Source organism: Sciurus carolinensis, chromosome 12 (assembly GCF_902686445.1).
Source record: "Sciurus carolinensis chromosome 12, mSciCar1.2, whole genome shotgun sequence".
Taxonomy (NCBI): Eukaryota; Metazoa; Chordata; class Mammalia; order Rodentia; family Sciuridae; genus Sciurus; species Sciurus carolinensis.
Window position 1 is genome coordinate 81,151,016 of NC_062224.1, and position 22,795 is coordinate 81,173,810.

Consider the following 22,795-nt stretch of genomic DNA (forward strand, 5'->3'; position numbering starts at 1 on the left):
CAGCCTGTCCATGCTGACTGCGGCCTAGCTCCTGGGGCTCCTTCACAGTGTTGGACATGGGTGATGATCCTCAATTAGACTATGTGTTCTTGGGTACAAGGATGCACACTCTTGCATGTCTCTAATCTCCCTGGACTTTTAATTGCTTGTGGTCAAAACAGGTGCTTGTGGTAGGCTGAAGATTACCCTCTCTTCCCCAGATGTAGCATCTACATCCTAATCCTAGGAATCTGAAAATGTGAACTTATTTAGGAAAAACGTCTTTGTAGATGAGATTAAGTTCAGGATCTTGAGATGAGGACATAATCCTGCATTATCAGAGTGGGCCCTAAATGTCATCATGAGTATCTTCATAAGACAGAGGCAGAAATATGTCAAAGACGCACAGAAAGCAACGTGAACGTGAAGGCAGAGATTGGAGTGGTATAGCTATACCTCAAAGAACACCAAGGAATGCCAGTTGCAGCCAGAAGCTAAAGAGACAAAGAAAGAATCCTCCCCTAGAGCCTACATGGTGGCCCTGCTGACACCTTAATTTCATAATTCAAATCTCCAAGAATAAGGAAGAAAATGTGTCTGTGAACTTGTGTCACCAAAGTCCTGATCATTTGTTATAGCAGCCACAAGAAACTAATACAGTGCTCAATGAAAACACAGAATCCTAAAACTGGAAGGGCCTTGGGAATCATTTGGCCCTATTCTCTCATTTTAATACATGAAAAACCTGCAGACCTAAAAGAGGAAGAGATTTGGCCAAGGTCACTTAGCAAGTTAGAGGCAGAACTAGGATCAGGACACATGTATACTGACCCCAGACCAGTCTCTCTGCATCTCCCCTGACACTGACTCAGACCAGCTCTCAGAATCAGGCAAGGCAAGTGAGAAGCTGTTCTTCTTATATATTTTCTTAATTGTTACTTTAAAAAGAGGAGGGGTGGTCAGAATAGACAAAGCGATCTGAGTTTTGGAAAGCATAATCGCCATCATGGTCGTCATTTGCAAATTGGGCAGTTGAACTCTTGTGGCTTGTCCCTCCTCCCCTAGGGCTGGATGCAGGGCCACTATGTTCTAGATGGGAAAACCACAGTGTGGGAGGGGAAACTAGTGACTCCAATCACACTTCCAGTGTATCGCTGAGCCCTAAAGTAGGCCACAAGACGTTGACTTTCTGGCTCTTCCCAGGTTCTAACTGTTCACTTTCCCTTTTTCCTTAACTGGATCCATGGGATAGGTGGGCTCTCGGTACGTGGGGGTATGCGGCATATATTTCTGTGTGTATCTGTGCACATGGCATCTGTATCTGACACAGTCTTCTAAAACAGTTTTGCACATCACTGGAATTGTGCACCAGGACATGATCTGGTAAGCCACCCATCATCTTGGGATAACAGAGTAGGAAAGAAGATCTAGCCCCTCCTCCAGGCAGCATGAGAAACAGTGATGTAAAGGATGCTCTTTCCTTACATCACTCCCACAAGCCTTTGTCCATCAAGTTTCTATGCCAGTTTCTCTTGCCAGCCCAGACAGCTGGACACGAGTTATTCCCTGTGTTGCGGGAAGCAGATTACTGAGAAATAAGGAAGCATACCCTACAAATACCTTGACTATTGAGTTCAAAAGGAGAGAGAAATGAGACAGAAAACTTTTGAAAGAAGCTGTCATCTGTCAGTAGGAGGCTTGTCCTGTCACTGTCCCTGCATATCTCCGTCTCCCTTTACACCCCTGCCCACCTTCAGATATCCACCTCAGAACTAGGAGAGGAGGAAAATAGCTAAGAAGGAGGGAAGAGAACTTAATCATTGATATGCGCCCTCCCTGCACAAACATGGGGCTGAGTCCAGGCTGCTGTGGAAAAGAAGGGATTAACAATGATGGATATCCAGTTGGATTTGGAATTTTTGGAGTCAGGGGGAGCTGCACCTAGTCTGTCCTCTGTAGAACTTTAGTGGCCCACCGTCTTGCTAATATCCATTGCACCCACCATTAAATGGGAACACTGGGACATAGATGGCCATAAGGGTGTTGAGGGACATGTAACATTGCCACATGGGATCTCCCAAGGGCCCCAGAAAGAGGCAGATCTGAGCCCAGCACAGAGGTGCCTGTCACCCCATCTAATTGGGAAGGAGAGAAGGGAGACAGAAAGGAAAGAAAATTCAGAGTGAGACTGAATTTTAAATCTGGAATGAAGTGACTGAGGTACTAGATAGGACCGAGGTTGCCTGAAAGTGACTGTGCAACATTTTTTTTTCTCACATCAGCCAGGTTATTAGTTTAGGGTATGAAATTTAACTCCAGAATAAAAAATATGGTTTCTTTTCTCGCCACCCAAATCTGTGATTGTGGGTTAATACATTAGCAAGAGTTAAGTGGTTAGCTAAAAAAAGACCTGACTCTGACTTCGCTTTTTCTATATGGCTCTATTTCTCCTTTCTCCTTCCCCTTCTGGGGTTTGGTTTGTGTGACTCTATAGAGTACAGAGTCAGTTCAGCCCTGTGCAGGTAGGATGGGGCAGGATTTCTGTGTATAGGATTGTGGTGAGGGATGGAGGGGGGCGTGTGTGAGCATGTGTTGGGGAGTGGGCTTCACTGTGTGACCCAGGATGGATAAGAACACTTGGGGAACACCTGGAACCACATCATGTCCTGGGAACACACCGGGGACTAACTGCAGGTGGGAAGGAGTAGCTACCTCAGCCCGACAGGTAGGTGCCTTCCTTGGTGTGGAGCTGAGCCCAGGACTCTAAGGCCAGCACAGCTTCAGGGGAAGCCAGAAGCAAACAGAATCTTTAGTCCCTCCAGGAGTGAAAAGGAAAAGCCACAGTCGCCCAAATTCCTGGAAGTTCTGCCTGCCAGTTTCTAGAAGCCCCAAGGCTGGTAGAAGGGGTTTTGCTGAGGGTGAATAGGTCCAGGTTGAGTGGGTTCCCTAGTGACTGGGATGTGAGATCAAAGACTAAGAGACCCACTCCTGCTGCCTGCACCCCATTGAATGAATGTCAGCTTCGCACCACGCATCAGGCCAGGCATTGTACATCTAATACCTGGCCATATCCCTACCTATAGACGTGGTACGATTAGCCGTATTTTCCAGATGAAAAGAAATATGAAAGTGACCTGACTAAGATCTTGAAGCTAGAAAGTGACAGAGCAGGATCTTCGTGTTTGACACTCTGCCCCATATCCTGCAACTGTAATGATGAAGGAGTCCCAAGTGACAGACTCTCCCCAAGGTCAAGGGAAAGCCAATGGAGCTAGCCAGGAAAGCTGAAATGAAAGGAAAGAAGGGATCCATGAGTCACGTGCCCCTGGCTGGCCGCCGTGCCTATGGGAGAGTGGCCCTTTAAGAGCCCAGGTGTAGGTCAAGCCCTGAGCACAGTTTCAGTTTTGGTAGCAGTATCCACTGCCCAGCTGGCAGCTTCCACAGAGCCAGGGGATACACGGACTGGCCGGCAGGCTGTGCCCCTGAAGCTGGATCAACAGGAGAGAAGGAAGTAGCTAAATGTAAGTGTGGCTGCTCTGGGATCCCGGGACAGGATGCTATCTGGGATGGTAGCTCAGTCCCACACAGCCTCCCAAGGGTGCAGTGAGGAGAGCCACGGGGCAGACTGGTTGGCTGTATGTGGAGGTGGGGAGTAAGGTGCATTTCCCAGAAGGACAGGTAAGGACAGACTTGTATATAGAAGCCCCTATCCTTTTTTTGCAAAATACCTGCAGACGAGAAGGAACATCTGTGGTCACCATATGTACTTCTTCCCATTAAGCTTAAACCCCAGATTCCCTTACTCCTCTACCATTTATTAACTATGACCTTAGGCAAGACACCTGATCTCTCTGAGACTCAGTTCCTTAATCTGTAAAATGGGGATATAAATAAGACCTATCACTCTGGGTTGACCTGGATTCAAATATGTGTGAAATAGCTTTGTGAGCTCTAGAGCAAAATAGAAATTGTTTGTTCTTTTTTAAATTTACTTTGATTACCCCAGGATTTATTGAACACTACACGAACCTGGATTCAGATAATGCATATAAAATGCAGGAACATAGCAGTGTCACTTCTAGTCTTTGAAATTTTCTGTCGGCAAAGGCTACTTTGTTCAGTCCCTTTTTCTGGGTTTCAGAGAGTCTCTGAATTCCTTTCTAATTGCAGTCCAGCTTTTCCTCAGCAGAGTCCTTCCACCTGAAACATAAGTGTGTATCATAGTATCATCCTGCCCTTGCTCCAAGTGAGAAAATGAGATCCTCACAAGGTGACAGAGTAAGGTTGGCAGGGTCAACTTCCAGGCCCAGGCAGCTTCCCCAAGTCCTGATGCACCTCCAGGCTCTGCAGCCTTCATCTCCCTTGCCCATCCCAACAGCATCCCACAAGCCAGACGTGGGACTGGAAGGCACAAGGGCACAGCTGGTCCCCCTCCATCCCTAGCCTCCAGCTGTCTTTGAACAACTGCCACAGTGCCTGGGGTCACCCACCCTGCTCACATTTTGTGTAATAGTCCTTGCCATCATTTTGTCCCTTCATTAGAGAAATTACAGCTTCTTTAACATCTGGAGAAGGAAAGTGTCAATTTTAGGGTTTGGGGAGGAGGCAGCTGTCCGCTGAAACTAGAGGGTCTTTCAGAGTCATGGCTGGAGTTCTCCCTGGCCTGGGATGTGGTGATGGAGTGGAAAGAACTGAGCCAGAAGTCAGGAGAGCAACTCGCTCTGTGATCATTGCTGGTCTCTTGCCACCCCTGCATCTTTGTGGTTTTGGTTTACAAAACATGATCATGACAGTTTCCATTTAGTAAATCTGCTTACTCTGGACTTTCTGTTTTATTTCATTCCCACCCAAAACAAACCTGGGAGACAGGTAACATAGGTATGGTGGTTCCTTTTTACAGTTGAGGAAATGCATGAGCTTATGTGATTGATGTAAAATCACCCAGCGAGAAGGAACAATGATATGTCAACTCAGCCATTCAGATGCAATTGTGAGATTTTGTAAGATTTTGATATCAACTAAAAACAAATTACCTAACCTAAAAAATTACAGGTTGAGCATCCCTAAACCCAAAATCTGAAATCTGAAATGCTGCAAAACATCAAACTTTTTTGAGAGCTAACCTGATCCAACGGGAAAATTTTACACCTGGTCTCTGTCAAAGCGCAGGTAGACTAAAAATGTCGTAGGAATTACCTTCAGGCTATGTAAATATGGTACCTATGAAGCTTATGTGGATTTCATGTGTAGACTTGGCTCTACAAGAGATCTCATTATGCATGTACAAACATTCCAAAATTTTAAAAAATCCAAAATCTCAAGTATTTTATGTAAAAGATACTCAACCTGTAATACCCAAGCATTGTGTTCAGCAGAGATTCTCTCACCTATGTCTGGTCCTTTCTGTGGGTGGGCTGGGACCGAGGTCTCAGAGTTGCTGGCATTGACACAGTATTATAGAGTAAAATGAGGGTTTGGGGCAGATGCACTCAGGCGTAGGAAACATAGATAATGCCCAACACATGGTTCATGCTAGGGAAATAGCAGCTGATATTTTTCAGGAAGAAATTTCTCCTTTGGCGCCTACCTCTGGGTCCAGGTGTCTCTTCACAGGAACTTCCTTTTCTGTGTAAGGCAGGACTAACCCTCTTCTCTAAGATTGGAGATCCTACTCCTTCCTGTCCCCACTGCTTCCTCTCATCAGCAAGACCTTTGAGGTACAGCAGAGTAGCTAAGCACCTATGCTCTTGGTCCAGAATTCCATCTCGGTCACTGAGAAACTACATAACCTTGGGCAAATTCCTTACCTCTCTGTGCCTCAATCTATCATCTGTAAAGTGGGGTTGCCCATTTTATTCTACCTTCTAGGGTGGCTGCGATGATTAAACCACTTACCACACATAATGCACTCATAAAGAATCCAGTGTGCATGCTTCCTTATATGCTAGTTCACAATGCTTGTCTCCTCTCTCAGCCATTGTGGCCCAACCTGAAAAGCTCACTCCCAGTCTTAAAAAGATGCCCAGGAAGCAGCCTTCATTCTCCTCACTCGATAACCAAGAAAGAGGGAAGGTCGCATTCATTTTAGAAAGGACAGAGTGAAAGAATTTGAAGCCTGTCACCATGCTGAGGAATTCATATATGTTTCTCAATTTTACTCTTATAGCAACTCTCTGCGTGAGGTATAGTTATCTCCAGTTTACAGAAGAGAACATTGAGGCTCAATGGGTTTAAATAGCCTGCTCCAAATCACACAGCCACCAATTGGGAGCTGACACCAAACTGAGTAGTCAGTGCTTGGTGCCACTCTCAGTCAAGTCCACAGCAACCATGCTTGCAACCATGCAAGTCAAGTGTACAGACCCTTCCCCGCCCTCCTATGATTAAGAGTAATTATAACATCTTACAGTTGAAGCGCGCTTAACACCAAAGTGCTTCCATGCACAGTATCCCATTATCCTCTCCATAGTCCCCATCCTGAGCACTAGCCCTTCAAACTAGAAGAGCATGAGGCTATTCATACCCATTTTACAGATGAGGGAGTTGAGTCCCACGTGATAGTACTCTCCTTGTAGCCTATGGTAGAACAGAACTGGACCTCTGGGTTCTCGTCCATCCCTGAAGCTCCCTCTTGAGTCAACTCTTTCCAAGCTCACTCTAGTCTGTGCTCAATCCCTGTCTCCATGGAAGAAGAGCGTCACCATCCCAAATGGATGAGGGTAGTTCCTCTCCTGGAAGCAGAGGAAGGGGCTGTTTGGTCCAGGCCAGGAAAATCCCCTCTCAGCTAGGCCAGACAGCCCCCATGCCTCTGTACCTCAGAGCTTTCTGCTACACCAAGTTCACACTCATGGGCTGTCAGAAACTGCCAACTTGGCTTCTGGTCTTCTTAGTGTGTACTCTCCATCTTCTCCAAAGCTCCTGGGACTGTGAGAAGGCCGCTGACCATCTCCCGGTCCTAAGCAGGTGGAGAGTTCAGATTGCTACAGCGTTATAGGAACGTATAACACCCCAGAAACCCAGCCAGCCCCAGGTCCAGGTGATCCCTCTTCCTTTGAAAAGGGAGGAAACTTGAGTTTAGATGGTTTGAACTCCACGCCAGGAAAGCTGAAGAGCAGTCACTTTCACTGCAGTGGAGTTAGCGGAATGAATTTTATAAAGAGACAAACTCTATTCTTCACCAGAGCTTATCTCCCTACCACAATCCACAATCATGGGAACATACATTGTAAATATATCAGGCATTAACTTAGTAAACTGAGAATGATTTGGACATCTCAACCCCATCAATGAAAAAACTAGATTACTAGTTTAAGGACCAGATAGGGTACCTTCAAGCATGATGTACTGGCATACATATAACCCAGTAGAACAGATCCCTCAGCTCATTCAAAGAGTGTAATGGGGTGGTACCCTAAAATTCCAATTCTTCCATGGGCCTTAGGGTCAAGAATCTCTTTAACCCTTAGATTTCCCATCTGCAAAATGAAGATAATGTTATCTACCTCTTGGGTTTCTGTGCTGATGGATGAAATTATATGAGAAAATACTAGCAAAGCATCTGCACATAGTAGGTACCAAAACTGTTTTGCCCTCTCTTTCCTTCTTTCCTTAGGTAAATCCTTTAAATCCAGTTCCAGACACCCGGCAACTATGTCTTCCTGGAGACTTGAATTTCCTGGCTTGGGGGAAAATTCTGACTGAGATAAAGGGGTCCTCACTGATTCTCAAAGCACAGGTCCTTTTAGCTGCTTCCAAATTTAGCTCTGGGCAAGAAACAGTTCCTATTCTCAAGAGCATCAGTGTCCTCTCTTGCCCACTATTCCCCTGGGGACTGGACTCCGCTTCTGTACCAAGGTTACCCTCTGCCGGGTTTTCCCTAGCTGTGCACGCCTGATACTCTCACCCCTGGTCTGAGAATATGCAAAAGGTAACGAGTGCACGTGCATGTCCCTCTTCCATGCAGACATGCCATCTAAATGAGTCACAAAATGAGCAAGTCTTTTTTTTTTTTTTTTTTTGGTGGGGGTCGAGACCAGGGATTGAACTCAAGGGCACTTGGTCAATGAGCCACATCCCTAGCCCTATTTTGCATTTCACTTAGAGACAGGGTCTCACTGAGTTTCTTAGAGCCTCACTTTTGCTGAGACAGGCTTTGAACTCACAATCCTCCTACCTCCACCTCCCAAGCGACTGCACCCAACGGGACAAGTTGTTTTAACATACTAATCCAGAGGAGGAGATGTAGCCTTCTGCTGGGCCCATGGAAAGACCCACTCTTGTCTCACACAATATTAGGAAGCTTGCTTTTCCACAGGTAAAAAGAGCAATGAGAACAAAGGATAGCTACTCCAGGCTAGGGCTCTTAAAACTTGGTGATATTTGGCCTTCCCACTGGCAACTGTGCTCTGGGCCGGGCACAAATGCGAGCAGTAGGCTCCCTGGGACATTGCAGCCAGCCCATCCTAACTGTGCAGAAAAAATGAAAAACAGGCTTCCCAGCTGCTCTTTCCTGGGAGAGTCTCACCACTCAGGCATCCCCCATCCAGCAGCCCCTACGCCATTCAACCTGGGCTGACTCTGGTATTTGGCTAAGGTTCCACTCCAGGAGTTTATCACTGATTGGGTGAGAAAGGTCTGGGGCAATTAGCTGGACTCAAGAAAGCCTGGAGTTGACACCTGACATCCATATCTGTCCCCAACTCCTCCCCTTACTCTTCCAAAGAACTAGAGAAACAGAATACCTTTATCTACACAAGGAAATAAAAGGACTCCTTGCTGGGAAATTCCCCTACGGAAAAGAAATAACCAAGATAAACAATGCTGTTCCCTTTGGCCCAAGCCATGAAGGAAGTCTCTGGGAACAGGAGCTGGGGCCAAGGCGGTGAGGGGAGATAATGCCCAGCTCCCTCTTGCTACAGCTTCCTTATCTATCTTTATGGGTGCTCATTACTGCCCCAGGCTTATTATTATTGTTTTCTCTTTCAACGCTCTTTGTCATATACATTCCAAAGTTGAAAGTCTGTCAGAGTCTCCTGGGAAGTAGGGACTCTTCTCTTCCTCTCTTCTCTTCTCTTCTCTGCTGCAATTTGGATCCTGAGGGTAGCTGCAGTCAGGAGGGGCCCTGGGCCTCAACCCTCCTAACCTGAGGCTGTATTGGTGGTGGCCAGAAAATCTACAAGGGTTGCCTCAGATTCTCTGTCGTTTTCTGCCAGGTCTCACAGACAAGATTGTGAAGCTCTTAACATCTACATGTTTAACACTGACCCCCTAACCAAGTCACTGGGAAACCTTGGGCATCACTCAGCATCTCAAAACCTTGATTTTCTTGTCCATATCATGGTTGTGATGATGTCTGTTTTATTTCAAGGGAAGTTATAGAACTCAAACAATAACATCAACGACTGTGTTTGATAAACAACTGAGGTCCTACAAAACACCAGATTCAAACATGCTGTCCCATATGGGCTGTGATCCTGCAGTGGAGCAGTCCAGAGTGCAGACTCTGGACTCACACAAAGCTGGCTTCAAATCTTCCTATCAAGTCCCCCTCTGCTCATCCACACATGCTTAACCCCTATGTGACCTTGAGTAAAGCACTTACCCTTTAAGCTCTCATTTCCACTGATGTAAAATGTGGGTAAGAATACCTACTTCATAGGGTTATCAAGTTTTAAATGAGATAACATGTATAAATTATGTAACATAGTACCCAGAGCATGGTAAGAAAAAATTAGTGAAGGCGAAGCCCCCTATCGTTACATTTACAGCCTTCATAATAGTTAGACCTCCTCTGTGGGAGTCAGTTACTCATCTAAACACACCAGAAAATATGCCAGCTCCCTCCACCTCCCAGAGATATCTGGAGAGCTGCTAAAACAAAAATGGGGCCACCTCTTGGTAGTAACCAATCATTCAGTGAGCCAGTCCCAAGGTCTAATGGTGTGCCCAAACCACATCTCCTGGACAGAGATACAGAAGAAAGTCATCAATCGCCCTACCCCAAAGGAACACGCAGCTTAGTTAAGAAGATTAAAGTTACTTGTGACTGCTGAGGATCAATAAGTAGCGTAGGATGATGGAACTTCAGCCATCCATTTATTCATTAGCAGAATTTATGTCAGTTGCTAGAGATAGAAATAGGTGTTATGGAAACTCTAACATCATCTCATCTTAGAAGACTGAGGGGTTTCATCTCCCTGTGGTTATTGTTTTTCAGCATCTCACACAAGAAGTTGTGCTGAGTGGCACAGCCTCCTCGGGAGCCACCAGCCATGAAGCTCTTCTTGCTCACCTGCCTGCTGGCTGTCTTCCCAGGTGTGTCTGCCAGGTCCCATCTCCTCAGCGTTCCACCTCCTTCCTCCTTCCCCCTCCAAGATTCAGTTCCCTGCGGACACTGAAATCACACTCACCAGGGACGTCCCTCTCCAAATTCGTCCTCCCTTGAGAAGGAGGCAATGCAGAAAGGTCATGTCTGAAAATGGCTTAGTGAGCACTGGGAATCAGGAACAGGAATGGAAATTCCTAATTTCAAAGTCAGGGATCTGATGAAGTTTCTTCTCTGGGAATAAAAAGAATTTGAACTCAAACCAAGCATCTATATGAGTTACCATGGGATTTGGTGTGAATCAATTAGAGTTCCCAGCTCTTAATATTTTTATACGGAGAAAAAGAAAATCATCTACAAAATATTTTTAGAAATATTTTTAGAAGAAATGCAGTAATACAGCACTCTCCAAAACTGGCGTTTAGCAAAAAAGAGATATCATAAGTTATTCATGTATTGTGTTTAAAATATTGCGATTGAATTACATTAGAATTTAATAGTAATTAAGCAATCATTTTACCCAATACAGCAATTATCTACCAGTATCCTGTAAATATCCACAGGTAGAAAATTGCATCTTTCAGGGAAGATATCTGGATCCCTCCCACCAGGCTTTTACCTCCCCCAGGGTGTCTTAAAGCCTCTGTCTTCTGTTCCCACAGTGGTCTCCATGAAAAGTCCCATATTTGGTCCCACGGAGGTAAACAGTGTGGAAGGTAGCTCAGTGTCCATCAAGTGCTACTACCCAGCCACCTCTGTCAACCGGCACACCCGCAAGTACTGGTGCCGGCAGGGAGGCAGGGGTAGCTGCACGACCCTCATCTCCTCAGAGGGTTACATCTCCAAGGACTACGTGGGCAGAGCCAACCTCACCAACTTCCCAGCGGATGGCACATTCGAGGTGACCATTGCCCAGCTCACCCGGGATGACTCCGGAAGCTACAAGTGTGGTCTGGGCATTAATAACCGAGGCCTGTCCTTTGATGTAAGCCTGGAGGTCAGCCACGGTAAGGCTCCAGGTGCCCTGGGCTTTGGGGACAAGTTAGAGAGCATCGTGTCAGATGCAATGGGAAGGTTTGAGGAAGGACTCCTGATAGGAAGGGGGTCCTGCCCTGGGGTGGGGAGGCACCTCCCTCTGAAGGCAGACTTTTCGTAATAGAACACAGGAAGAAGACAGGTGATGTCTACTTGGGGGCCTGTCTTCTGGGTCTGTAACATTTTAGGGCTTTACTGAGGCCCTCGCCTAGAGGTATCAGGAGGACAACTTCTCCTTATATTTATTGAAGGTGGGACAAGAAGTCTATAAGCCTAAAGAAAAAGAAAAGGCACAAAAAGATTTACAAGGATCCTTAAATTCTTACTATTAATGTATTCTTTAGACCAAGGCCTTGGGTCACCAGCAGGTTTCTTTTTAAATGAGGATTTATTTTTTAACCTGAGATCCAGTCATCTATCAGAACTATCAGCGTAAATTAGAATCTCAGTTCTTGACCAAAGATCAGAAGTCAAGGGCATCTGAACAAGCCTGTGCCAATTTAAGAGAGAAAAAGCAAGGTGCTATTGACAAGAGTTTAACCATGAGAGCAGTAGGGATAGAAAGGGCAACCGGAAAGACAAAGAGTCTTCAAGAAGGAAGTGTGGAGGGACTCTTAAGGGTGTGTGTTGCTCCTCTGGGATGTGTGTGCCATGGTGTGTGCGCTCCACAGCTCATTCCAGTTGTGATGGGATAAGAGCTGGAGCACACTCAGTTTTCCCTACGCGGATCCCCGAAAGAACACTGTAGAGGAGGGGAGTACAGGCTTTGAGTAAACACTTAGACAACAGAAACACACATACTTCACAAGACAGCCCACTCCACCACTGAACGGCTGCAATATTTAGAAACGTCTCTTGTAATGCACTGAAATTCACCAACTTGTACTTACATTCATTCCGTTCATTGCCTCACACGTTAATTTGGACACAATATGGATGGCATCATGCTGGTTACAACAGGGGCTTCGAAAGTGAGAAAAATGCATTTCCATCCTCCAGTCTGTGGGGAACATAATTAGATCTACACTAGACTGGCTGAAGTCAGCAATTCAGACATAAGAAAGACATGGAGGGGGACATTAGTATCAGCTGGGGAAGGCATCTTGGAGGAGACAGCAGTCCAGCTGGGCCTTGGAAGGTGGAGGGAAGGAAGGGAGTTATCCCTGTCCTCACCCATCACACGGGTCATGGCTGACACCTCTAAGTCAAAGGCAGGTTAACAACAATTCATTGAATCCAAGTTTCACATGCACCAGTACCTTCAGAATGAAGACCCAAAGATGTAGGGAAAGTCATCTGATTTTATGTTTAGGTTCCATGAAGCAGAAAGGCCATGCAGGAGCATGGTAAGACTAAAAGGGCATGAGCTAGACATGGTAGATGAAGTCAGAAACCCAACAGGGCCTGACTCCTCAAATTCTTCTTGGCCCCTCATATTAGCATCTCTTCCTCCCGGGCATGGGGCAGGGACCCTCAGGAGTGAGGGTCTTATGACATACTAGGCTCCATTAGAGAATTTCTTTATGGCCAGTTGTTACACAGAAAGGTGGGGGAAAGGTTAAAATAGTATTTTTAGGTTTTGTGGATGGCTTTGGGGTAAAGGGATCCTAGTTTCTATGGCCTGCTTTGGGGAAAAGGAATTCTAGTTTCTATGACCTCCCTTTGGGAACAGGAGGGTGGGAGACAGGAGGGCAGGAGAAAGTCAGAGAGAAAGTTTGCTTCTGAGGTTTCCCTTTCAAGTATCACTTTCTGAGTCCCAGCAGAAGTATTCTGACTGTGCCCCTCTGGAGAGTAAGGAACCCCATGTCGTCAGCCTACCCAGACCCTCCCTGGGAACAGCAAAGGGCCCTATGTTAAAAGAAAGTGAAATCACAACTTGCCCCCTTGCCTTCATCCTGCAGGTCCTGGACTCCTAAATGACACTCAGGTCTACACAGTAGATCTGGGCAGAACGGTGACCTTCAAATGCCCTTTCAAAAGTGGGAATGCTCAGAGCAGGAAGTCCTTGTGCAAGAACACAGGCCAGACCTGCGAGCTAGTCATCGACTCCAATAAATATGTACACCCCAACTTCACGGGCAGAGCCAGCCTAACTATTCAGGGTACCAGCCAATTAGTATTCAGCATCACCATCAACCAACTGAAGCTTGGAGATGCTGGGTTGTATATCTGCGAGACCGGGGTGGGTTCCAATAGTGACAAGAAGAATGTTGACCTCCAGGTGCTAAAGCCTGAACCTGAGTTGGTTTATGGAGAACTGAGGGGTTCCGTGAACTTTGACTGTGACTTGGACCCTGAGGGGACAAATGTGGCCCAATTTCTGTGCCGGGTAAACAGTAAAGGAAGCTGTGATGTGGTTATCAACACCCTGGGGAAGAGGGATCCAGCCTTTGAGGGCAGAATCCTGCTCAAACCACAAAATGAAAACGGCCGCTTCAGTGTGCTGCTCACAGGCCTGAAGAAGGGAGATGCAGGACACTACCTTTGCGGGGCACACCCAGATGGCCTGCAGAAGGAAGGCTGGCCCATCCAGGCTTGGCAACTCTTCATCAATGAGGGTAAGACCCTAGAGGCGGAGAGAGAAGGGATGGGGAAAGCAGTGAGGAACTAGCTTAGCTCCAGCTCCTGGGTCTATTCAACAATATTCATCTGTCAGTCAACAGTACGCATTCACTCAGGAGCCCTGAGCTGCATGCTATTGGGCAGTAGTACAGGACAGTTAGAAAATGCAGCAGCTTCTGCCTTGTGCTCTCTTTATTCTTCTCCTCTGTTACCAAAGGCCTTTTAATAGCCACCTCTGGTTAATAGGAATAAGGAGAGCAAAGCTCCTGATGAAGGCAAGACTTATAAATTGTCTGGATTTCAGTGCCACAGTTGGCCCTGTTCCCTCCTCTGACACCTGAGCAAGGCAGATGCTTTATCCTGCACATTCAGGTGAGAGAAGATTTGACCTCAAAGCTTCCAGGAAGGCAATGCCCCAGCCTCTAAATTTTCCACTCCCACATCTCTTAGGGTTATTTGTTATTCAACATGATCTGGCCCACGGCCATACATGGAAGGCCATCAACACTGCAAAACAATTAAATCCCTGCTCCTTTTCACCCTGCAGCAGTCTGCATAGAGTTGTCCTCACGAGAAGCAGCAAAGTAGAACTTGCAGTTCAAAGCATCTGTCCTTGTGACTTTTCTTTAAGAAACCTGCATCCCCTGCACGTCCCTTTTAGTTCCAGCTCTGGGTCCTCGCCACATTCCTCCACATCCTCAGTCACTCGAGATCTCTCTGGTCCTCAGCATTAGAACCCTGGAGAATGGCTGTCCATCTCTTTGAGATGCCTCTCAAGGTCCTTGGTTATTAACACTATCTATGCTACTTAATTTACATTTGAAATCACACCCCTTCTAAATAACTCTTCTGAATTTAGATGGCAATTCATTGGTTCATTTTGTAGGATGAGCTAAGAAAAAGATAAAATTTTATACCTAGGGGTAGGAAAAAAGAGCAAGCTATCCAGACTGGTGGTGAAGCTCATTGGGTCTGGTCTTGATGGTTCCAGCTACAGGTTCTGTGATACATGAAAGGTTTTTTTTTTTTCTTTTTCTGAGAAGGACAAGGGGGCTCATCTACACTGCACGCTCCACCCTGACTGAGTCATGGTGAAAGGGCTGCTTAGGCCATGCAAGGCTGCTCCTGGCTGCCACCCTTCCATGCCTTCTCCTTTTGTGCCTCCAGAGACGGTGGTCCCCCCTAATCCCTCTGTGGTGAAGGGTGTGGCAGGAGGTTCTGTGGCCTTGCTCTGCCCTTATGACCGGAAGGAAAGCAACAGCATCAAGTACTGGTGTCTCTGGGAAGGAAAGCAGAACGGCCACTGCCCACTGCTGGTGTCCAGCGAGGGGCAGGTTCAGGAAGAGTATGAGGGCAGGCTGGCACTGTTTGAAGAGCCGGGCAATGGCACCTACACAGTTGTGCTCAACCAGCTCACCGCCCAGGATGCTGGCTTCTACTGGTGCCTCACCAATGGCAGTACTCGCTGGAGGACCTCAGTGGAGCTCCAGATTGTTGAAGGTAAGAGCTAAACTGGGGCAAGAGGAAAGGGAGCAAACCCCAAGACCACTCAAGTCCGCAGCAGTCTCTCCAGTCATTCTTCCTCCTATTTCACCTGCATCCTGGTGTGTGGATGGGGACAATCCTCAGGAGAGAGACTTCCTATCCAGAGGTCACATTTTTATATCTCTGACAAGCGCTCCACGCTCTTCCGATTGCTATATGTGGCACTTTCTGATATTAGGAACACTGACCTCTTTTGCAGGAGGCGGGTGTCACCTGAAGTCGAGTTGTTGAATAAGGCTCTTGTATTAAGTCTAGAAAAAACACTGAGCCAGGAGCAAAGCTCCATGTTCTGTAACATGGAGACTCTGGACTGATCGCAGTGGACATGAACAATAATGATGACATCAGCACTTCATTCCGTTGCTTAAGTGTTTAGACTAATATATTTATAGTGCTATCCAAAGGGGAAATAAGGGCAAAGGTCACCACCATGGTCACTTTCGTACCGCATCCACAAGTGCCAACTTCTATGCCTATTTCTTCTTCCTTCCCTGCTCCAGGAAAACCAAGCCTCAAGGTATCGGAGAATGTGACCGCTGTGCTGGGGAGGAGTCTCGAGCTCCAGTGCCACTTCCCCTGCAAATACTACTCCCACGAGAAGTACTGGTGCAAGTGGAGCAACAGGAGCTGCAGGGACCTGCCCATCCAAGACAAAAGCCCCCGCCAGGCCCTTGTGAACTGTGACCAGAACAACCGGTTCATTTCCTTGACCCTGAACTCAGTCACCAAGGAGGATGAAGGCTGGTACTGGTGCGGTGTGAGACAGGACCATCACTATGGAGAGACTGCCGCTGTCTATGTGGCAGTTGAGGAGGCGGCAGCGGGTGAGTGTGCCCTGTGGAACCCCAAGGCAGGACCACTCAAAAGTACCTGCCTGACAATTTCTCAACCAGGCATGGCCCTAGGTTTGGCATCAGAAACTGGATGGGGGAAGGGGGAGATAAATGGGAGTCCTCCCTAAGGGGCATCCCAAATAGACATAAAAACTGTATAAAATTGTAGGTTTGCCATTTAACCTCAGCTGTAAGACAAGTCCCATAGTTGCCCCGCCAAACCAAATTGAAGTCCATTCTGTAACTAGAAAGACGGAAATCTCACATGCAATATATTCATCCTCCTGCCCTCTGTCAAAGCCTGCTCTCAAAAGAGGGCCAAATACCTTCATTTACAAGGTCTGATCAAGAAAATTAAGACTGGGGCCCAGGTTAGCTCAGTGTTAGAGCCCGTGCTTAGCACAAGCAAGGACCTGGTTGCAATTCCCAGCACCAAAAAGAAAAAGAAAACTGAAATCCAGTGGATTTGTATTTCCAACCTCTTTTTAAAATGTTTTAGCCCTAAGGAGGGTATTTTTGGACCCCCTAAAAATCCCATTGTGTCTGGGTCCTACTGGTCTGACTCACTGAGAAGGCCACCACCACCCAGCTACCACCAGGAGGCAGCACTGCCCAGCAGGCAGGAGGTCTTGGGCAGGGTTTCAATGTTGTGAGAAATCTCCCTGTCCCCAGGTGTTGAGTGGGTCCTTAATCACAGCTGGATCCATGGCACGGCATCTTGAAAATGGAAACAACTTTGAGAGCAATGAGGCAGAGATCATCTGTGACAAGCTAGAGAAGGCATCACTCCTGTGCTTCTAATGTCAATCTTGGTCCCAGCCCAACGGCCTTGAGCTCTAACTCCCACCCCATGATTCCTAATGAAGGCTCCATCCTCAGACTCCCTAACCTATGGGAGTAAGAACACAGAGAAAAAGAAGAAAAAATTAACTCAGTCCTCGCTCTCCTCTGCTCCAGGGTCCCGTGAGGTCAGCCCAGCAAACACAAATGCAAATACGGTTGCTGAGGAGAACGTGGCAGAGCCCACTGTTCAGGTGATTGAGAACAAAGCCATTGTGAATCCCAGGCTTTTTGCAGAAGAAAAAGTGGTGGAGGATACGGGAGACCAAGTTCCTGGGGGCAGAGCATCCACAGATACTGGCAGGTAAGGAAAGACTGGGGCTCCCCACTCTGAAACCAGAGGCTGAGGTCCTGAGCTGCACCACCCGTTCCAAGGAACCGTTCCGCCTCCTGGATAGTGAGGCAGCCTCCCTGCCTCTGCTCGAGCTTGGCGGTGTGGGCCTCTGGTGCCCTCAGTCCTTCTCCCATGGCTGGAGCAGTGTTCATACTTCAGTACAAGCTTCCAAGCCTGGAATGCAGACGACATCCATTCCTTACCTTGTCAAGTCTGGGAAGTTTTCTTAGGAGAACAGAGCTAGGCAGCTGTGTCAGGAGGGTGGAGTGGATCAACCCGGGAGGAACACTGGCTGGGGCCCACCTGCCAGCACATCCCGGGGCTCCTGAGTCTCCCTTCCAGTGATAGACTGACTTAACCCTTCTTCTAGCTCTGCGGGACAAAGCAGGAGCTCCACAGTGTTGCTGTCTACCCTGGTGCCTCTGGGCCTGGTGCTGGCGGTGGGGGTTGTGGCTGTGTGGGTAGCCAGAGCCCGGCACCGGAAGAATGTGGGTGAGTCCTGGAATGCTCTCCATCCCCATCTCCATCCCTGACCCTTCAATCCTGGCTCAGCTGCTCACACAGGAGGCCACCACGGTATCCCCTCTCCATAGACTTGCACAAAGGATTCTAAGAAAGTTGGGAGAGATAAATCCCAAGCCCCTCAAAATTAATTAGGGGTTGCTAGCCAATAGATTGGGGTCTAAGGTCAGAGACAGGGCTGCCAAGAGACCAGGATCCGGGAGACCTGGGCTTCTACCTAGTTCAATGACTAATGGACTGTGTGACTTTGGCACATCCCCCACTTAATGCCTCAGTTTCCTCATGGATCCAGACAGGATGATAATAACCATCTCCCAGGGCTGATGTGAGGACAAAATGGGGTGCTGTGCATTAAGCATGACAGAGTGACAAAGGTCATGGAGTATTGATTATCCATGAAGAGGGTTTCAAATCATCCCATCCTGCTTTGGGTCAGAAGCAGAGGTGAGCAGCCAGAGGTCCCACCCCCTTGACTGTCCCAGGGGCTATGGCAGAGCTACCTTGAGAGGGGTGGTTCACTCTAGTCTCCCCTGGCCCAAGCCTATCCTTACACCAATTCCTCTTTCTCCTGGACAGACCGGGTTTCAATTAGAAGCTACAGGACGGATATTAGTATGTCAGACTTTGACAACTCCAGGGATTTTGGTGCCATTGACAACATGGGAGCCACACCAGTCACTCAGGAGACTATCCTTGAAGAAAAAGCTGGTATGTATTGAGAGAATGCTCAACCCCCTGACAGGCAGCAAGAACTGAACCTGACCCCGAATCTGGGGTGGGAACAGGGACTAGTGAGAGCTAACCACACTCTCTGTATATACAGATGTCATGGCCACCCCCAAGAGCAACACGGAGCCTGAAGAACCCAAGAGGGCAAAAAGGGTAAGAGTGAGGGGGAGAAGGAAGCCCCATTTGAGTGATAGGGAATTGCACGATGAGGAATTATGGTTAGCTATCAGGACAAGGACATGTCCACGTGGAGGCTGACCCCATACCAGGGAAGATGGCGTAAACAGCATTCAGGAGGACTTTCTGCTGGAAAGGTGAAACTTCCTGGTTGTGGGGTATTGTGGATGAAGCTGAGGAAAGAGGGCAGCTGTGTTCGTAGGCTGTAAACCTGCAGGAGTGGAGGAAGCCAGGACGTAAGGAAGGAAATTGCCTGGAAGGTATGGTCACAGGCAGGAAGGTCACATGTCAAGGACTGGGGATTGGGGGTGCTCTTCCTGGGCTGTGGGATTCCTGGACTTTCCACAGGTCACCCACCCACCCTTGAGAGTTGCTCAGCACCAGTTCTTTGTCTGGGCCTGGAAGACATTCACTGGTGGTAGACAACTCGATAGTCACTGGCAGGTCCTGCCCACCCCGAGTACCAGAATGTGAAATCCCACCAGAGGCTACCAGAGGCCTTTGGGTTACATGTCACCCTCATCCTATGGTTCCCTAGAAGGATACCGACTTGCCTCTAATTCTGAGGCATTTATGCTTTTTGTTCTATCTCCTTCCCCTGGCAACAGCGGAGACCTCTGCTTTTAGCAAGTTGGGAGACAGAGCTAGAGACAGTGTCCCCATCAGCTGCTGAAAAGTTACCTTTCTGGGCTGGTGGAGGAAGAAAAACACAAACTACCTTGCCTGATGCCAGCCTGGGCTGTGTGGGCACAGCTTCCGGGGACAGGCCAGGGCAACAGAGGTGGTTCCGCCCCATGTGTTGGAAGGAGGTAGTGAGACAGAGGGAGATATTTTTAGAGGTTGCAACTTTCCATTTCTCAAAATCAGGCCCTCTTGGTGAGCACGGGGCTGGCCTGAGAACAGGGGTCATGGAAGCTTGTGTTGCTTGGGTCGAGATGATAATTCAGGATGTGGACAGCATCCCCTCCCTCCCAACCCTCACCCACTGATGTCTCTTCTGTTGCCCCCTTAGTCATCCAAGGAGGAAGCCGACATGGCCTACTCAGCCTTCCTGCTCCAATCCAACAAGATAGCCGCCCAGGGCCAAGATGGCCCCAACGAAGTCTAGGCAGTACCAGCCACCTGCCCCCTCGCCTGCGACAATCACCTTCAGAATTATGCTGATCTGCTGCCTGCACTCACCCCCCACCTAGGCTTTTTCTACCTGTGCTCAGAGGTGTGCTGGTCCTGTCCTCAGTGGCACCGAAGCCGGGACAAATTGCTCCTGTTGGTTGTGGGGAGCATGGGGAGTGCCCATCTGCAGCTTGCTTTTGTTGAGAGAACCTCAGGTGTGGAGGATTCAGATCTTAGCGTGGTCTCTCTGAAATAAGGGGGACCTGGGTGGGGAGCTCTTTTCAGGAAGGAGATCCACTGGGGCCTCTGTGCACCCTATGGTGGGATGCCAATGGGATTTCCCCCTCCAGCCCATCTCTCCCTCTCTTCCTTCCTCTCTTCTATCTTTCATTAAAAAGATGTGTTTGAATACTTACACCCTGCTAGATCCTGGGACAGATATGCCACAAGCCCAGTTGGTGGCCTCTCCATAATATCACTGAAGGAGGCCTGACGCTCCCAGTGTGTGTCCACTAGTAAGATGTGACACCTTACCAGGTACACTCACCTCGCCCTCAATGGGTGACATCATGCAATGCCTGGAGTCCTAAAGCATACACACAAGTCATCATAAACAGACTCTTGCAGTCCCAGGTAAGAGCATTGAGGTCCTGAGTTTTTCTCAAGGGCACCCAGTGAGATAAATGAGCATCAAACTAATTTTGGCATCTCCTGACCAGGGATCTTTTTATAAGAGTCCTGCCCCCACTTTTGGAGGCAAGCTTTAGAACAAGGAGGAGGAAAAGAAAAATGTGGATGGTGACTGATCTTTCCCAGGTCTCACCTGCAGGAAAGATAACTCCTTCCCTTCCTGTCGCTCCCCTGGATCTAAGATAAGAGAACTGACAAACACATTTGAAGAGTTCCAAGTGGAGGGAAGAAGAGAGAGTGTCTGATGGTGCCAGGGAGGGGCTGATCTCCCAAGAGCTAACATTAAAGCTCTTTCTTCCTCTGAGCTCTATACTTCAACCAGCATCTACTAGCTGGCACTTGCTGACAAATCAGAAATGTGACTTAATTAATAATTAAAGACCATGATTGCCACCAAGAGGGTTGGACTGCATTTCTCGTCCATACCTGGGGTTTCCCAGATAATCTTTCCAGAACATTTCTCTTTGGTCCCTTTAAGACACCCTGGGGCATGTGTCTAAGCCAACAGGCTCCCACACCGCCAAGGCTGGACTGAAGAGGGCGAGGAAAGTTCCCGAGAGTGGGACCAAGATTGTCTTCAATGAAAGAATTTTTTCATGTCTACTTCAATGGTCAAGATCCTGAAGTTTAATAATTAAGACTATAGTGAAATAAACTGAAAGCAAAGCTAATCGGTGCTCCTAATAGGCACTAAAAAACAACAAACAAAACCTTAGTACAGTACATACTTAACCTTAAACCTCATGTTCCTGGAGTACCCTCCAAAATTAATAGGCCACTAATCAAAACCAGGGTAAACACAAGAGTAAATTCTCTCTATAGGCTCATCAACTAAAAGGTAGTAAAGGATAACTTAGGGTTTAGAGTGGTTGATTCAAAGTCTCTTGCGGGGGTTAGTGATTAGATAAGAGCCCCTTGTTTATTAAACTTATCCTAGGTTCTGCCACTAAACCATGTCACATCTTACAAGAACTCTCCAAACTATCAGTTAGCAGCTTGCTTCCCTTCTCCTACCCCTACCTAGACTCTCCCTCGGGGTCTGTGTGTGGAGAGGTCTTCCATTCTGCCTGATGGGAACCATGCCTTCTACCTGGGCTCAGGGTCACTTCCCAAGCCTGCCCTGCAAGGACTCAGACCTCCATTCTCCCCACTCTCCCCTCCAGCCCCACCAACTTCAATGCTCCTTGCCAACTTCCAAATGCTGGCCTGGCTCAGAGCCTTGGGCTCCTCCCCAGGCTAGAGAGTTGGCTATCAGGAGTGTTCACTTCCCTCTTCTTTGTGATGGGAATGCAGACCTAGTTTCTCCTAGGATGACAGCAAATCATTCCAGGAGAACAAAACTTACAATGCATGTCAGAACCTATAACTGTTTTACCCCCCAGGAAGCTACTTTTGACCCCCTGCCTGTGACAAAGAATTAAAATGCAGTTTCTGCATCAAGGCCAATAACTGGCCAATCCCCTAGTCCCTGGAATCAAAGGTCAAGAAATGTCACTAACATCCCAGAAAGTCTCATTATTCCTAAATGGTATTGTCAATAATGATGGCAAGTGTGGCAATATCCACCCAAAGGTGTTCCCCAGGCAGCACAGGAAGAAAAAAGCTGGTTCATGGGTAGACATGAATTTTGGGAAGATACCATTCAGTCCAGCACAGTGGAATAACAATTATCTGCATGACTGATGATGATAAGCCACTGAGGAATGACCATCAACCATTCAGGGAACTACTTACATATTTGATGACAAGGAAATCTTCCCCAAGTTCTTGAACTATCTTGAATTTTTATTTTCTCTTTAAGTCTACTATGTAATGATATGCGTATGCATTACTAAGGTCCAACCCTGGGTAGAAATTTATTATAGTAGTTGACTTTGTTTTGTAAAGCTAAACAAAACAAAACAAAAAACTTGTTCATGACTTTTCCAAGACTCAAGACTGAAAAACTCTCCTAAGTGCAAGAGACAGCAGTGCTATGGTCTATGAAACTGGTCCCCAAAGCAAAGAAACAGTGTTTCCCAACACCCACACTAGCTTCCCTGAAACAGTCACCTCTGCTAGGGAGACTGTGCAATAAAACAATGAGGGATCACCTCAGAAAGACTTCATGTC

At 47.5% G+C, this 22,795-nt stretch overlaps 1 protein-coding gene across 1 annotated transcript; it reads left to right on the forward strand.

Annotated features, from left to right (window-relative positions):
* The first annotated feature begins 3,353 nt into the window (after positions 1–3,353).
* Pigr (polymeric immunoglobulin receptor) lies at positions 3,354–21,080 on the forward strand. Its single transcript, XM_047521801.1, has 11 exons — positions 3,354–3,500; positions 10,196–10,293; positions 10,966–11,310; positions 13,240–13,896; positions 15,068–15,400; positions 15,946–16,269; positions 17,236–17,422; positions 17,823–17,944; positions 18,551–18,682; positions 18,798–18,856; positions 19,893–21,080. The coding sequence occupies exons 2-11, from the start codon at positions 10,251–10,253 to the stop codon at positions 19,986–19,988; spliced, it is 2,298 nt and encodes a 765-aa protein (XP_047377757.1). The 5' UTR covers positions 3,354–3,500; positions 10,196–10,250; the 3' UTR covers positions 19,989–21,080.
* Positions 21,081–22,795: the final 1,715 nt, after the last annotated feature.

Excerpts from the sequence above, each read along its gene's own strand:
- Pigr (XM_047521801.1), top strand. The coding sequence starts at position 10,251 with ATGAAGCTCTTCTTGCTCACCTGCCTGCTGGCTGTCTTCCCAG. Across the intron at positions 13,897-15,067 it reads GCAACTCTTCATCAATGAGG|AGACGGTGGTCCCCCCTAAT; the intron begins GTAAGACCCTAG and ends TTGTGCCTCCAG. Across the intron at positions 16,270-17,235 it reads AGTTGAGGAGGCGGCAGCGG|GGTCCCGTGAGGTCAGCCCA; the intron begins GTGAGTGTGCCC and ends CCTCTGCTCCAG.